A 15,923-nucleotide genomic window follows, 5' to 3' on the forward strand; every position below is an offset into this window, starting at 1 on the left:
GGCGTCCCCCACGGCGATGGACTCGCTCCGCGGGAAGTCCTAAATCAATTCATCAAGACTCAGTCCGGAAGCAGACCAACGATCAGCACCGACATTAGCTCGCCATCATGTCGCTTCCGATACCTCGCTATATCGGGCGAGAGCTCCTGAAGCTCGCGCAACGGCCCAAGCCTGCTGCGGCGCGATGCTACAAGGCGCCCGAACCTCGACCATTGGCCGTGTCACCGGCTCGTAGTTTTACCTACCGTTCCGCCTTTCGAACTGCCGAGCGAAAGACTCCGCCCCGACCTTCGCCAAAGTCGCGTCGCTTCAGCCCGCTTCCAGTCATGGCTACTGGCGGTGGAGTACTTACTGTGCTCTTCTCCGTCTTCCAGCCCATCTCTGGAAGTCCGGTCGCATCTCCCGAAGATGTTTCCCCTGCGCCATCCCACAACCCGACCGACGTTGAGGCCAATGACGGCCTTCCCAGATACCGATTGACCAAGATTAAAGAAGAACACGGCCCCAAGTCACCGCAGCCATGGGTCGTATACGAGGACAAGGTTTATGATATTACAGACTGGATTCCGGCGCATCCCGGCGGCGAAGTCATCTTGCGCGCCGCGGGTGGGAGTATCGAACCGTACTGGGACATATTCTCCATTCACAAGACCCCTTATGTGCGCGAGATTCTGGATCAATACTGTGTCGGAAAGGTGCATCCGGACGACCTGGAAAACGGCCGTCCGCGGATGGATAACATCGAAGATCCCTTTGCCGCAGACCCTGTACGCGACCCGAGACTGCTGCAGCTGACATCGAAACCTTGCAACGCCGAAACTGTGGGGAGCGAATTGGCCGAGAACTTCCTGACACCCAATGAGGTCTTCTACGTTCGCAATCATATGTGGGTTCCAGTGATCGAGGATACAACAGGCGACTCCCATGCCATCACCATTGAACTTCCCAACGATGAATCACGGACCTACACAGTCGGTGAGCTCAAGTCCAGATTCAAGCAACATGCCGTCACCGCGGTCCTGCAGTGCTCCGGTAATCGGCGAAAGGATATGACGGAGCACGCCAGCAAGACGAACGGACTGCAGTGGGGATCAGGCGCGATCAGTTGTGCGAAATGGGAAGGAGTCCGACTCCGCGATGTTCTCGCTGATGCCGGCCTTTCCTTCGAAAACCCGCCTGAGGATGCCCAGCACGTTCAATTCACCGGCCTGGAAGCTTACGGCGCCAGTATCCCCATTCGGTCAATCCTGGATCCCCGCGGTGATGTTCTCTTGGCTTTCAAAATGAACGATCTCCCCTTGCCCGGAGACCACGGCTTCCCTGTCCGGGTCATTGTTCCTGGAACGGTCGCGGCTAGATGTGTGAAATGGGTGAACAAGATCGTCATTTCCGACGAGGAAAGCAGCACGAGCTGGCAAAGGCGCGACTACAAGTGCTTCGGCCCCAATGAGGTTAAGAATCTCGATTGGGACAAGTACAAGTCGATCCAGGAGATGCCCATCACCAGTGCCATCACCCGAACCCGCTTAAAGCCAGCCCCGGAGTCCAAGACCGTCCCCCAGGAGAAGGCGAAGGACGCCGCCGGCAACAATCTCATCCAGATCGAGGGCTACGCCTACTCGGGCGGCGGCCGGGAGATCCAGCGCGTCGACATCAGCCTCGACAACGGCAAGAACTGGGACCAGGCCAAGCTCATCGACGACACGGCGCACGAGAAGGGCAGCAAGGCTTGGTGCTGGAAGCGGTGGACGTATGAGGGCGCCGTGCCCCTGGAGCACGAGGGGGATGAGCACGAGGCCAAGACGACGTTCGTGGTCAAGGCTACGGACGACGCTTACAACACGCAGCCGCAGTGCTACAAGAGCATCTTCAACCTCCGGGGCAACTTGGCGACCGCTTGGCATCGCGTCGAGTTCGACTTGGCCAAGTGTCATGAGAGGGTTCAGGCGGCACAAAAGGAGCCGAAGAACAAGAAATGAGTAAGCAGCGAAGGAGTTGATGGCCACCAATGGACCGATTACCAGGATATTGTTTTGAGGGGCCTTGTATCATACTGCATGCGCGCTGTTGGGGTGTCATCGCGTTGCTCGGAGGACTTGGTTATTTGCGTTTTTGCTTTCTGGAGATATCATTTGTTTTACAGAGCGTTTCTTGTCACTGAATAAAGTCCGAACTTGAACTAGGTTTTTGGGATGGTATGGATTGGGTTTGTATTGGTCTATTAGGGTCGATGGGTCAAGGAGACGGAACGATGCCACGAGTTGGCGGTAGCGATAAATGATAGATTGGACTAAACATTGTTCCCAACATAAGAGATATATAGCGTTACCCTTACTCCCTTTTGAATATCCCAAGCTCTTCAAGTGCTTGATGACAATATCTTGTTATCAAGCATGTGTCTTCAATGGTTGCTGTATCCATCATGATCATAGGTCGAGACTGGTGTCCGCCGATGACCCCTGATACTGCTCAGGCGTGTCGTCACACCAAGACCCAACCCCAGCTAGGTCTTGAGGAACAGCATCCTTGTTCTTCTTCTTGTAGGCAGAGGGCTTCTTGGTTGGGTTCTTCGTAGTCTATGTGTGTGTTGGATGAGGTTAGTAAGAGGCCATGATGGTGTTCAACCAGGGGTCGGAAACGGGGGTTGGAAAGAGGGACATGACTTGCCTTTTTCTCGGAGCTACCTGTGGCATGGTTGCTAGTGGAGGGCTTCTGGGACTTCTTCGAGCCACTGGCTTGACTGGGGTCGGAAGGGGACAAAGGTCAGTATTGACAGACGTCTAGGAGTTAAGGAAAGGATATCAAGCAATGGTTGAAGACGAGAAGAGATGGTCTTGACTTGCGTGGTCTTGGATGATTGCGAGCGGGGCATGATGGACTGGGTGAGCAGAGGATCTTGACTGTGTGTCAGTGGTGACGGTGGTGGCAGGACTCGTAGTGTAAGTGATTTGGTGATATGAGCTGAGATTGGAACGCTGTGGTCGAGGGGCTCTCTGGTAGGGGATGTAATAAGGAAGAAAGACTTGAGACGTGAAGAGGCATAGGGAGGAGGGGAAATTAATACAAGTTATTGGGAAACGTTTGGCTTTTAATATCGAAACTGCCTTCACTCGCCTTCACTCGCCCGGCTTGTATTATTCGATCGCAGTTGTATTTTGAGACGCTTCCAGGGTCAGGAATTAGAGTCGCTGCATCGACCCATAATTAACAAGTTGAGTCGATCATCCATCGGGCTTTTTCCCGTTAAGGTTTAGCGGTCGCACAGATAGATGACCCTACTGCAGTGCAACCGTTCTCCTACTCCATTTGGCAATGAACTTTTGGGGTGTGCAGCTAGTGAAGCTGCCAGTACATATCTTTATCGCTCTCAGAAGCTTGCAGACGCCTAGATACACTCCTCCAGTACCACTTCATTCACTCCCAAACCCATACCTTTCTCGTACATAACACGAATTGCAAGGATCTCTTGGCTAGATCAGTGAAGGCTACTGGCTGCCATTTCCGGTCAAAGCCCGACAACATCTGAACAAGGCTTGCCGCCTTGTACTCTATCAAGTTTTGTGGCCTTGTTTGGTCAACAATCAACAGCCCAACCCGCAACCTCCTTGCGGGTGCCTGCTGAAGGACATGACTTTGGTTACCCATTGCACCGACAAGAAACACCACATCGAATTAACAGTTTTGGTAGGCTGCTTGATAAGTTGCGATGGATGTTCGTGTCTCATACGAATCCGCCATTTTCAGGCTCGCCATAAGCAGCCAAGAGGGTCGATGCGCAGACAGCCCCTTGACCAATGAGCTTCGCTCGGAATTGGACGGGCCGATGGCTGCGTGAAAGCTGAATGAACTTTTGCTGGCCTATCAGCGTGCTTTGCCTTATTCTTGATTGGATCTACACTATGTTGGCGGCTTAGAAGAGATTGAAGACTTCGAACAAGCATTTTACCGCCCAATTTATTACAGGTTTCGGCTCTCTTCCACGTTGGAATTTCTAGATTATTACATGATTGTATGGCTGGCTATTGTTACCATGTACCGTTGGTCTTGAAGTTAATGTCCTTATCTCCTCTCCTTTAGTTCATTGTGCTTCCTTTGACAACTTCCAAAGGCACCGCAATAACTTGGACAGTGAACTTTAGCAACATTTCTTGGAATATCTAAGGCGAAACTCTAGGTCAGTTATATAATTTTATTTTAGTACAGACACAATACCAATATGCTTCGTGATCAGAAAATGGCATCGCGATGTATGCCAGAAGTAACATAACAGCATTTCAGTCTCCTTGTTGGACGGGATGAAACTAGGGAGTAGATGTACAAATGACCAAGTTCACTTATACAGCAATGTTAAGCTCATCACCGCAGGGCACTTTAGTCTTTCCGCAGATTTTAAAAGTCAGGGCAAACCAAATTTGCATTAAACAGTTATTAAAGGCTTTGGCCAATCTACCCTTTTCAAATGCACCCCATGAACTATGCTCAATCTAGCATATAAACATGACTTATGAACTGGGCCTATAGTCTCTTCTCAATTGTCAGTTTGGTCCATCCAATCCTTGGCATATATCAACAAATGTGCCACCTCTTACTGAGTTTACTTCTGATCTTTGGTTTTCGGTGGCTTCTCTTGCTCTTCCGCACTTTTGACCTCTTCCAGAACTCCGTGCATAGCCTTACAGTCGTCACAAAAGTACTCATAGTGTCGAATGAGATACGGTGCGAAGTTGGGGCATGATTTATCGTACGTGGGGCCGACGTCGCAGCATTCCCAGCTGTTTGGCCTGTCAAACGATTCGTGGGCCTTCCTGCAGACTGGGCAGATCCAAACGTCGATGGTAACCTTACACATGGTGATGGCCGTTCAAATGCTGGTTTCTTTCTGGTAGGTTGATGTGGAAGTGAATGGTGGTTGGTGCTTGTGTTTTTGTAACCTTGGATATCTCGGCTGGGGTCTTTGGATTGCCATGAGAAGAAGAGGAAAGGGAACTTGGTCAGTCACCTTTGCAGGCCTATGTGGGGATTCGTAGTTGCCTCCATAGTCACTGTGATGTGCATCTAGATTGGAAGCTGCGTGTCATTAAAGTAGACATGCTCACATGATGTGTTTCAGGGCAGTTGCGCCTACTTGTAATACATTCAAATTGTAGCATACGTATGTTGTTTGAAATTTGGTCCTTCCAAAGTGACAATAATGCCTGCAACTCCTCGTGATGCTGAATCAAATCCGTGGTAGCCCGTTCATTAGATGACAAATTTGTTAATGTATGTCAAGGACCAGATGAACCAAACTGAGAATTAAGAAGGACAAGTTATGATGACCTAGTTCATAAGTCAAGTTCATATCATAGATTGAGCACAGTTAATTGCAATTATTGGAAGAAGCAGAATGCCTAGGGTTCTCAACCTCTTCTCGATGCGAACTTGAGTCACCCTAACTTTTCGAATCTGAAGAAGGTTGTTCTAGCCTAGCGGGCCCTCGCATCTAGAAGGCTGGGAAAACGCCGCCCTCATTGGAACTACATCCATTCAACGGCATCTCGATCATGTCCAACGCCACCACGATGTGTTTTGTCTGTATCGGCCAATGGGGATGCTGGAGATGCGGCGAGTTCATCGAAACCATCTTGTGTAGCCAAAGTCTGCTCGGCTACAGCATCTGTCCAAACTACGGCATCAAATGCCCCGATTCCTTCATCGATTACATCATCCACAAAAAGATGGTCTGTGTTGATTTTAAGCATGACCTCGAGCTTGCAGATGCAAAAGATGAGAAAATGGTGGGAAATGGGGAGAATTCCAAGGAACAAGGCAGCAGTTAGTCAATCGCAATCATCAACTTCTGGTCAGTAAGAGAGCGAACTGGGTTAGGCTGGATATGTCTCTCCCTTGAAGTGAGTGAGGAATGGCATCAATGGAAACAATGGCACGATCAAGTCATGGCTTGCTGGGAAAGCCAAGTAGAAGTTCAAAACGAGTACTCTTAGTGTGATTCGTAAGGTGTACAATCTTAAAACATGGGCAAGTGTTAAATCGCATGGTGGTGTGTCCTTTCCTGCGGAAGTGGTAAAGCCGGACCCGGCCTACCAATTTCAACAATCACGCCTGTCACCATACTGATTTGGCAATGCTGTAGAGGCGCCAAAATTCTCACACCGCACCTCAAAAATCAAAAGCAACGAGGCCACCTTTTCGAAACATTTCAGGTATCTGCCTAGCGGGGAAGCCCTGGCCGAGGAACAAATTCCCGCACCTTGTTCATTGTTTGTTTTCTCCTTCTTTTCCCGGATACATTGAATTTTCGGTTGGGCAAACCGAACCACCAACCTACCCGAGTTGTCTCCTTGGTGGGTTGGACGAATACCTGCCTAGCCACCAAACGACTCGTCTGCTTCTTCACCAAACCCCCGCCGCAATTGGTCTTGAAGTCCGCAATGTCTTCATCACCCAAGCCTGGCGAGAAGCGCAAATCTGAGGCCATCAGTTCGTAAGTAATACACTTGACTTTGTTTGATTGACGCACACCACACGCAAATACAAGCTGACGTTTTTAGGGATGAGCCATTAGCCAATATTGAGGATATCGACCCGAATGGCGATCTAGTTCTCGTTATCGGCGCTGATGTCGTCGGAACTGAGTCGTTATACAACGTTGAAAAGGCGGTCGCCTTTCGTGTCGACTACAGAGCCTTGGCCCGCGCCTCCCCTGTCTTCAAGGACATGTTTGACACTAAAAACGACAACTACAAACCCGGAGCATCTGATGCTGGCTGGACCGAACATCTCCCTAGAGATAGTCCTAAAGGACTAAAATTCCTCTTCCAAATTGCCCATGGAGGAATCAGCATGCTTCCCCATAACCAGACCTTGAAGCAAATCTTCGATATCGTCGATATGGCTAAGAAGTATCAAATGATTTCCCTGCTGGAGTTTAAGTCTAGGTCATGGTCATCTAACAGACGTCCTGGCCGCCGCCCACCGCTCCAGCCAGCCTTTACTGACCTGACGAGCGCAAAGACCCTTTTCAAGGCTTTCAACATTGGTCGAGCTTTGATCAACGTGCCCTTAGTTGAGAACGTAGGCCATCACATCGTCTGCTGGAGCCGAATTGTCGATGGCCATCTGTGGTACCAAGAAGAAGACCTTGAGAATCCCGATCTACGCTTTGAGGTGGATTGGCTTCGTAAGTCGCCGTTGGCTAATCCTTTGCTCTTGCAGTTAGGGGTTGACTGAGCTAACTCGCAGCAACAGTCTCCTGGAAAGCATACCGTCGCAACGTCCTTCGGCGAATGGTAAAAGAGTTGGATGATTTCATTCGACAGCTACAAGGCATACATGCTGCTCCCTTTTTGGATTCATGTCCTCATCATCGCACCCAAATTGAAGAGTCACAGCTCTGTGAGACCCTTGCTTTGGGTTCGCTTATACGAGGGCTTGTTGCAAAAGGCTACTGGCCTCTTCCAAACCCAGAGAACATGGATAAGTGGACTGTGCACAGTTTACAAGCCTCATGGAACTCGATCAGCCTAAAGGGTTTCAGCGACACCATCCAAAATTTACCCAAGAGATACAACTGCGACTGGGGTGCTGTGTTGAAAGAGCGCCTACTTAAGGCTACTTGCTGTAGCCAAGTCAAGTGCGATGACCAGCGAGCTGAACTGCTGGGATTGTCCGATTTGTGACGGTGGCAACTTGTAGACAGACTACTTGATTATGTTGATATCATTGCCCACAATCCCTGTTCTACTGTGCAGAATGAGATAAGTAGAGAGATACAGTTTTGAGATGACGGCTTTATCCATTAATATACGTCTTCCCTACGATCCCATTGCTATTTCATCCGCAATCATGCATGCAAAGAGGGCTATCCTCGATTACTAGATTAGGCATGCTGAGTGGGCGCTGATTGGTTGGACAAGGATGCCCCTACGGCCTACGGTCTTGGCATCAACTTTGTCCAACTACATGCGAACTCTGCGCATCGGAAAGAATGCCCGACAGGGGAGATAGGCGCTGAATATTCTCCGTCGCCCTCGACATTACACGTTATTTCATAATAGAACCATGTATCACGTTGAACAAGATGATGTTTTAGTTTTGTTTGAATTCTTTATTTTTTGATCGCAAAAATAGGCACCATTCAATTCCCCTGTAATTGGGGAGAGAATGTGAAACCCATTATTTGATTATCAGGCATGTTCAACTCGCAGCAGAAGCCTGAGCCAAACGATATACAAAGCAGTACATCAGCTAGAGTAAGGATGGAAACCAATGCGAGGATGGACAAAACATAAGTCGTCGCAGACCCTAAAAGCCTAGATGAGATACATCAACATTGTAGAAAATGAAGACGCAGCCCTCTAGACTTATTCATTAACAATATGTCCGAATACCAAGTCGGGTACCTGTCAAGCAAAGAACAAGATCAACAAAAATCAGCAGCTAAATTGGGCAGGAGTGAACCGTACCCGTTTTCCTACTTCCGGGCTTGAGCAGCGTAGTGCGCCTTGGCAAAGTCACTCTCCTGGCAACCGGTGCCGTCAGCGCAGAGGTCCTCATCGTGGTAGACAAACCGAGGCGTGTAGTTCGGGCAGGCCGAGCTGTAGTTGTGCTTGGCGCCGCACGGGTCCCACGACGAATGTCGGTGATGTGACTCCCCGACTTTGCGCTTGCACTGGCCGCAGCGGTAGTAGTCGATGATGACTTTGCACATGGTGACTGTCTGAACAGGCGGTAAGTTGGATAAGATAGGTGGCGATGGTTGGTGATGATGGATGGTTGAAGGTGGTCGAGATGGTGAATCCGAAGATTGTCAATGAAGTCGATGTAGTGGTTTAATATCGTAATGCGAGATGATGCGATGAGGAGGGAGAACCAAAACTGCTATAGGCCATGGAATTCCCCGCCTTATATGTTGGCGTATCCTTCTTCAATTAATGAAGATGTTGCGAGTCTATGTCGTTGCAGGCTTGTTTTGTTTCGTTCATCTTGTTTGCCTTTGTTTCCTGTGAAATGAAAGACACGGAAACAGAAACAATCGAGTGGTTACCAAGATAGATACAGAACATAAAGAGGTTGTTGTCTGCTGAGAATGGGTTGAGGAGGTTCTGTGGAAAGGATCTCCCTATGCTTGGTTGCTGCTACCGTTGCTTTACTACTACTAAGAGTCTTTGCTGGACTTTATCATGGGAAATACGGATTCTTTGTATCTCCGTTACCTCTCAGGGGTAGAGGAATAACCTGCGGTAGTCTTTTTTTCCATGGAGAATACTAATATTCATTGCACTGTGATCTCCGCTGCCAAACCCGCTAGCAGCTACAAGGACAAGCAGCCGAACCTCGCAATATGGTTGCCTTGTATCGACATACAGTTACGTTTCGGAGACGGGTTCATCCACCTGCCGGAGGATAGACGAGCTTACGTCGCGGAACTACCGTGGCTGCTAGCTCATTCCCACCAGGGACTCGAACCTTGATACAATAGCTCCAAACTTAGATGTAGGTATTTAAGCGGCGAAAGAACCTACCTAGATTTCTTTTTCTCCATCCCCACAGCGCAACCTCCAACATGTCTTCCCCCTCGGGCGTCACCAATAAGCGCAGAATAACGCCATCGGCAGAGCTGTCGGCCCCCTGGAGCTCGAGGCATGTTCTCACCCCTTTTCAACTTCGAGATTTATCGATTGACATATTCAAGGGCGAAGTCCGCGACCTCCTTTACGACATCTTCCCCAAAACCAACAATGTCACAGAAGCCCGGTTCCGTTGCCATTTGATCTTCCAGGTCGATGAATTGCCCAAGGGTCCTTGGCCTCTGACGGTCGGTGGTGTGCCCATCACCATCCTGGAGAAGAACACCCGAGGCCGTTTTGTCCTGTTCCACAATGGGTTCCTTGGCAACCTTTCTTTGGTTATCTGCAAGCACTACAACATGGAAAATCTCTGCGATAATTCTCTCCGCAGCCTGTCAGCTTATATCTATGAGCTCTTCAAGGATAACATGCCCAGCATCCGTATCATTGAAGTTATCTTCACAAGCGCGCATACCGTCGACATTGTTATTGGAGACCATGTGCAGATTGGCCAGGCCCGCCGAATTCTACCCGGCAAGATCGCCGACTGGCCTGTCGCATACGTCAGGGACCACAAGATCCAGAGACCTCGGTGGGCCGATCGACCAGCCAGAAGCCCAGCCCAGCCGCAACCAGAGTCTGGCATTGTCGACACTACCACCTACGATGTCCTGAGACCTGGTGTCATGATCTCCAGCGAAAAGCTGGCAGATAATGGCCACCCCGCCGTTCTTTCGACAACGTCGGGGATCCTTGTTAAGGATGGCCTCGGTGTTTCTTTCATGACAGCTGCCTCTCACAGTATAGGCGAGTCCAAAGAAATTTGGCAACCCAATCGCCCAGACAAGATCATCGGCAGGGCTAGTACGGAGATTCCCTACACTGACATTAGCCTGATAAGACTGACCCCTGATGTGCGTTTTCATAACGAAACTTTCGATAGCGTTGGCACTCCCAGTTTCAGTCGTCTTGTCACTTCCGAGGATAACCTCGGATGGACAAACTGCCATCTAAACAGCTCGTTCACTGGTAACATGGAAAGTACTATCGTGGCGAAGTCAGTGAGAATCGAGGAGTCGGAAGGGGAGGATCAACCTCGCTACGTCGTGTATAACTGGGCATACACAGGCCAGGTGGAGGATAATGAAGAAAAGGTGCACTATCCGGGTGGCACTAGCGGCTCCGCCGTCTGGAACGACGACGGCATCATTCTTGGCTTCCACCATTACTATATCCCAGAGGGTCCGTATGCAGGGTTTTCATGTTCAGTGAGTGCGAGTGAGCTGGCTAAGGACGGGTATAGCCTGGTCAAATAGGTACTAAACACTCTGGTATTTCTTACAAGAAAAGCTGAAGATTTGATTTTTCTTGTATTATTCTAATAAAAGATTTGTTAGAAGAGAATCAAGTTTTTACTCCTTTAAACGCTTGTGTTCTACCTAGGTATGCCTACCCGACTGGGGTGGCTATTCTCCGATCAACGGCGCGAATCATTCCTCACGATGGAACCCGAATCCATCTTTAGGCCTTCCGGCCAAAAGGCATCAGGAACCAATGAGCAAGAGAAAGCTCTGACCAACCCTGGAATTGATATTCCAAGCCAGACTACCAGCGATCACCCAGCTGCCTCCGAGCCCCAGATGGCAGATTCTGAGCAGACCTCGCCCGCTGGCTCCTCAGCCAAGACCCAATCCGACTCGGTTGATCCCAAGACCAGAATCTCAAATCATCCAGGGCGTCCATGACGAGCTCCGACGCATGCAGATCAATTGGGGCTGGGGTGGCATAGCCACCCCACCCCGCCACACTCAAGGAACAGAGAAGAAGGAGGAATACGATATGGCATTGCGATTGGGCAAACTATAGTTTTTTGGGGGAAAGGAATTATAATAAAGCGAGACCATTCCGGACCAACCTGCAGGAGATCGCTCAGGATCTCCTGACCTTTAAGTTAGATGCCGAGTGTGGCGGGGTGGGGTGGCTATACCACCCCAGCCCCATTTAATAACAATTATATTAATTTAGTTACTATAGAAGAAAAAGAATTAAGCACATATTCTGCACCATCTTATTGTTGTTCTGTTATTACAATCCACCCCTTCCCTGAGTGATCGCAAGCGAAATTGAAGATGGAGGCAGAACCACCATACACTGGTTGGTTTATTAACACCCGGCTAAGCTAGATTGAAGTGCCTTAAGCTCTGAATGGGTGAGCCTCTAAGCTTTAAGCTGGTTTTGGGTTGATGCTGTCTCCGTCTCAAACTTTATCTAAAGACAAAAATGGCTTTCTGTCTTTCTCCGGTTCCTGCCAGTGATATATATAAGCTTGAAAATAAAACACTGTACTCGCTCTCTATCTTCTTACCCCCACGTCCACTAACCATTACACGTACCTCTTTTCAAGTGATTCACTTGCCAGTATCGATCCAAAAGGGCGACCACCATACACATCAAACACGCATACTAGCAAAACAGCACCGATTGAAGGAACAACATGGCCATGACTCACAGCACTACAAGACAGACACGGTGGGGGCCCGAGAGCATGGCTTTCAGACTCACCGGTCTGAAAGCCTCCATCACGGGAGCCATGACTAACGAGCAGAAGGAAGCGTACGCCCTGCACGTACGCATCGAGGAGATTACCCAAGAGCTCCGATTTGGTCATAATCTTGTTTCTGCTGACCCACCTCGCAGGCCTCCCTCCCCCGATCCCCAGTACGATCAAGCAGGCCAGCGCATCAACACGCGCGCCACGCGGCGCCACCAGGACCTAGAACGCGAGCGCCATGCACTAATCCAGCAGGCCCTCCACACCATTCCACACTACCGCCCGCCCCGGGACTACAAGGGCGGTTTACAGCACCGCACCGCCGTGGAAGACAAGGTCTACGTCCCCGTCAAGGAGTTCCCCGAGCTGAACTTCATCGGCCAGCTTCTGGGGCCCCGCGGCCGGACCCTAAAGGAACTGAGTAGCCAGTCGGGCGCGCACATCCTGATCCGCGGCAAGGGGTCCGTGAAGGAGGGCTCCGCCGCCCGCGGCCGACGCGCTCGAGCTCCAGCCTACGGGCGAGGGGCTCGGTGCGCCGAGGACCCGGAAGAGCCCCTGCACTGCCTCATCACCGCCGACTGCCGCGACAAGGCCGACGCGGCTAAGAGGCTCGTGCAGTCCGTTATTGAGGACACTATCACACTCCCGGAACACACTAACGAGCGCAAGCGAGGACAGCTCCGGGACCTGGCCATCGCCAACGGGACCTTTCGGGATGACGAGGGTCGTGGCCGTGGGCTCATCACGACTGATACTACCCAAGGTGTTACCTGCCATAGTTGCGGTAACGTGGGGCATATAATGCGGGATTGTCTAGATAATAGGGGCAAACAACAACGAGCTTCGGCTTCGCACAGACAGGGAGCTCTACCTCCTTGGAGACGCCAGCGGAATGCCGACCAAGGAGGCGATAACATTGACTTGGTGTGCCAACAATTTCTCAATAGTATTGGAGCCTGAAGATACTTGGAGATAATTACTGACGTACAGCTTTGACTAACCATCATGGCATTTGGCATATTCTCGGTGCCTCTCCCACATAGGGAGAGACAGAAGCTGCCAGACTAACTACATAAATTGACGAAGCATGGATATCCACTAATAACTAATACGAAACCCTGTCTTGCCGCTAAAGCTTGAACTAAGTCATTACAACAACTTGGTGAAGACAGAACGTTCGGCATGTGTGGTATCTGCCACGTTAGCCGTGATTAGAAACACCGAGATTCGATAGATTTACAGGCTTGTTTCCTCGTCCTACCCCCACCATCATTAACCTGATCTTTTGACTATCCTCAAATAGCAAGTCATTGGCAGCCGGCATCAACCATATGTGGGTGTTATTGTTCCAGTAGCTGTGTTCCATGGCCTGATCCACGCTGAACGCCACAAGTCTTTCATCTCCCAACTGCCAGTGGGTGTACATCCGTGAAGATGGCATTAAGCCATCTCGAATGCTTGCTGGGACTCTATGGGAGAGATACTGTCAGTTCAAGTTGCTTGAAGTTAAAACCCCATACATACCGTTGGCTTGTAACTCACGCCTGCCACGCCGAATGATAATCCAGCACTTTCGGAGTGCCAAGAAGGTTGGAGGTAGGTTTGCTACAACACCAACGATTCCGATAACAGCTTGGCTAGTGAACTCCATTTATACTAAACAGACTTGCGGCCGGGTGAGAAGTAAGGGGTCAAGGTGACTGGAATCGACTGAGGTGGATAGTTGACGAAAGGGATAGACTGATGATTACTGCAGCTCTGGAAGTTCTCTGATACTGTGGGAGTGTGATTGAAATGAACAATATAATGCCAACCCAGAATTAGGAATGCCGAATATTGGTGGCATCATATATTGCAAGTTACTGCCCATGTAATGCAATGGCCAGTGCTGTATTGGCATGTTTACTTGACCGAACAATATCCTTTCACGTAGCACATCGTCGTCTTTTGGGTTTTCAGATACGGGTCGAAGCCAGTCGGGTTTGGGTATCTTGTGTACGTTGTTACGAGGTAACTTCCGCGGAGTCCTATTACCGAATCTGGTAACGGAATTGGCTCAGGGGCCGAAAGGAGGTTTTCAGATAAAGTCAATGACCAATCTCAGCTGGTGGACGCGCGACGGAGAAGAGTAAGCCTTGGTGCTTGTCTAGGCTGTGCGAAGGTTGATGGCCAATGACGTCCAGCCCACCCAAAAATGTAGAAACCCTGCATATTCAGATAGAGGTTTCAGCCAATCAGCTATCGTCACAAATGATACGATGCAGCCCACTAGCCGCTCTCCCAAATGAGTCGTTTCCACGCCCAAAGGCAAAAGCATGAGTTTACCGCCCAGTCTCTTGACGGGCCTTGACAGGTCAACCCAGGCCATTTCCCCTCGGACTGCAGCTGGGCCATCGCCCTTTGCAAGCCATATTACTCACAAGTGGTGATTGTAAGGGAATTATACCAATCCATCGGGGTTGATGATGGCTGCGTACTAATAATAATAGTACTCACATTCTGAAAACTTATTACAGTTGAGAGTTTTACCCTTTCGGATTGACGTAGCCACAAACCGCCGTTGTCATCCCCATTGGCACATCACAGCCGTCAATAAGCGACTCGAGGGGTATGAGGACATACCGGGCTTATCGTACATAACCAGTAAAAAGGGGGAGGGAGAGGGGGGTTACTTAGCTAATCAAATCCAAGAGTTCTTGTGCTACCTCTATCAGCTGCGCGTGCCCCGCCTCTTTGAAGAATCTCGATCACCTGACAATGTTGCCAACGATTTTTAGCCATCAGGCTGCGAATTCCCAAGCCCCTCTCAGACTCATCCCCTCCCCATTTAGTTGTCTCCTACCACCAACAACACCTCGCAGGATGGTTGGAAAAAATCGCCGAGAGACTGACCTGAAATGGGAAAGCTTCAGACCCGAGATCGAACGCAGGTTCGATGAAGATAACCAGAGACTTGAGCAAATCATGGCCTGGCTGGGACAGCAAGGATTCCAAGTCACGTAAGTCCTCACCGATGCGCAAGGCAGAGTTCATATTCACAGGATTATATAGGAAGAATCAGTTGAATTACCGGCTGAATACAATTTGGGGGGTGCGACGACGAGCCCCGAAAGGTCAAGCTACCGAGTTTTGGCGACGTGTCAACCAGTTGCCGGACCCGACGCAGAACACATTGATCGTCACTCATAAACAACGAAGGCAACGAATAAGAACAAGAAACCCGGGAAGGCAGATTGAGAGACACTATATTGAGACGCACTCTTATAATGTTGGCCTGAGTACGTATCCGCATATCGTGTTGGACAGAAGACAGTATACTGACTGTTCTGCTGTAGCCTCACAACGGTCAGGGTGCTTGCAGGTCGCGCGTCGATCACCAACACCTGAACGAAGTCTGGTACCTTGGGCCCAAGATCTGCCCTGGCTGGTATCTGGCATACAAAGGCTTGAAAGTTTGTACAAGGTTAACCTCTCCGTGGCCCCTCCCACTTCGCTGACAACTTTCAGTAGGATCAAGTAATCATGCGAACCTTCGATATGGGGGGTCGGGGTCTGCTTTTTCAGTCCCAGAATACCTGCATTATTTGACGATCGATAAAGGTTACCTGCGAAAACAAGATTTATCAGAGACTCGCTTGGCATCAAACCTCGCGAGTGAAATACCCGAACTCCATGTTGGCGATGCCTTACGCCGGGCCATGACCATTATTTCGGGAAATTCGAAGAGGTCTGTGGAAGAACGGCTGAAGCTGTTACTACTACAATTTTCAAACAATCTCATTAGGGTATTGCCTGGTGATAAA

The 15,923-nt window shown here is 49.8% G+C and overlaps 6 protein-coding genes across 6 annotated transcripts; 5 read left to right on the forward strand and 1 right to left on the reverse strand.

The window, feature by feature from the left end:
• Nucleotides 1-107: 107 nt before the first annotated feature.
• On the forward strand, nt 108-1,979 carry PG998_010562 (oxidoreductase molybdopterin binding domain-containing protein; the record flags this gene model as incomplete). The annotated part of the gene is made up of 1 exon (XM_066877378.1): nt 108-1,979. The coding sequence occupies one exon, from the start codon at nt 108-110 to the stop codon at nt 1,977-1,979; it is 1,872 nt and encodes a 623-aa protein (XP_066726432.1).
• Nucleotides 1,980-5,543: 3,564 nt separating this feature from the next.
• PG998_010563 (uncharacterized protein) lies at nt 5,544-5,819 on the forward strand (the record flags this gene model as incomplete). The annotated part of the gene is made up of 1 exon (XM_066877379.1): nt 5,544-5,819. One exon carries the CDS (start codon nt 5,544-5,546, stop codon nt 5,817-5,819), a length of 276 nt encoding a protein of 91 aa, XP_066726433.1.
• Nucleotides 5,820-6,431: 612 nt separating this feature from the next.
• PG998_010564 (uncharacterized protein) lies at nt 6,432-7,679 on the forward strand (the record flags this gene model as incomplete). Its single annotated transcript, XM_066877380.1, has 3 exons — nt 6,432-6,484; nt 6,552-7,180; nt 7,249-7,679. 3 exons carry the CDS (start codon nt 6,432-6,434, stop codon nt 7,677-7,679), a joined length of 1,113 nt encoding a protein of 370 aa, XP_066726434.1.
• Nucleotides 7,680-8,473: 794 nt separating this feature from the next.
• On the reverse strand, nt 8,474-8,710 carry PG998_010565 (uncharacterized protein; the record flags this gene model as incomplete). The annotated part of the gene is made up of 1 exon (XM_066877381.1): nt 8,474-8,710. One exon carries the CDS (start codon nt 8,708-8,710, stop codon nt 8,474-8,476), a length of 237 nt encoding a protein of 78 aa, XP_066726435.1.
• Nucleotides 8,711-9,565: 855 nt separating this feature from the next.
• On the forward strand, nt 9,566-10,885 carry PG998_010566 (uncharacterized protein; the record flags this gene model as incomplete). The annotated part of the gene is made up of 1 exon (XM_066877382.1): nt 9,566-10,885. One exon carries the CDS (start codon nt 9,566-9,568, stop codon nt 10,883-10,885), a length of 1,320 nt encoding a protein of 439 aa, XP_066726436.1.
• Nucleotides 10,886-12,063: 1,178 nt separating this feature from the next.
• On the forward strand, nt 12,064-13,080 carry PG998_010567 (zinc knuckle transcription factor/splicing factor MSL5/ZFM1; the record flags this gene model as incomplete). The annotated part of the gene is made up of 1 exon (XM_066877383.1): nt 12,064-13,080. One exon carries the CDS (start codon nt 12,064-12,066, stop codon nt 13,078-13,080), a length of 1,017 nt encoding a protein of 338 aa, XP_066726437.1.
• Nucleotides 13,081-15,923: the final 2,843 nt, after the last annotated feature.

This window comes from Apiospora kogelbergensis (assembly GCF_038363985.1).
Source record: "Apiospora kogelbergensis strain CBS 113332 chromosome Unknown utg000007l_segment0_segment0, whole genome shotgun sequence".
NCBI lineage: Eukaryota > Fungi > Ascomycota > Sordariomycetes > Amphisphaeriales > Apiosporaceae > Apiospora > Apiospora kogelbergensis.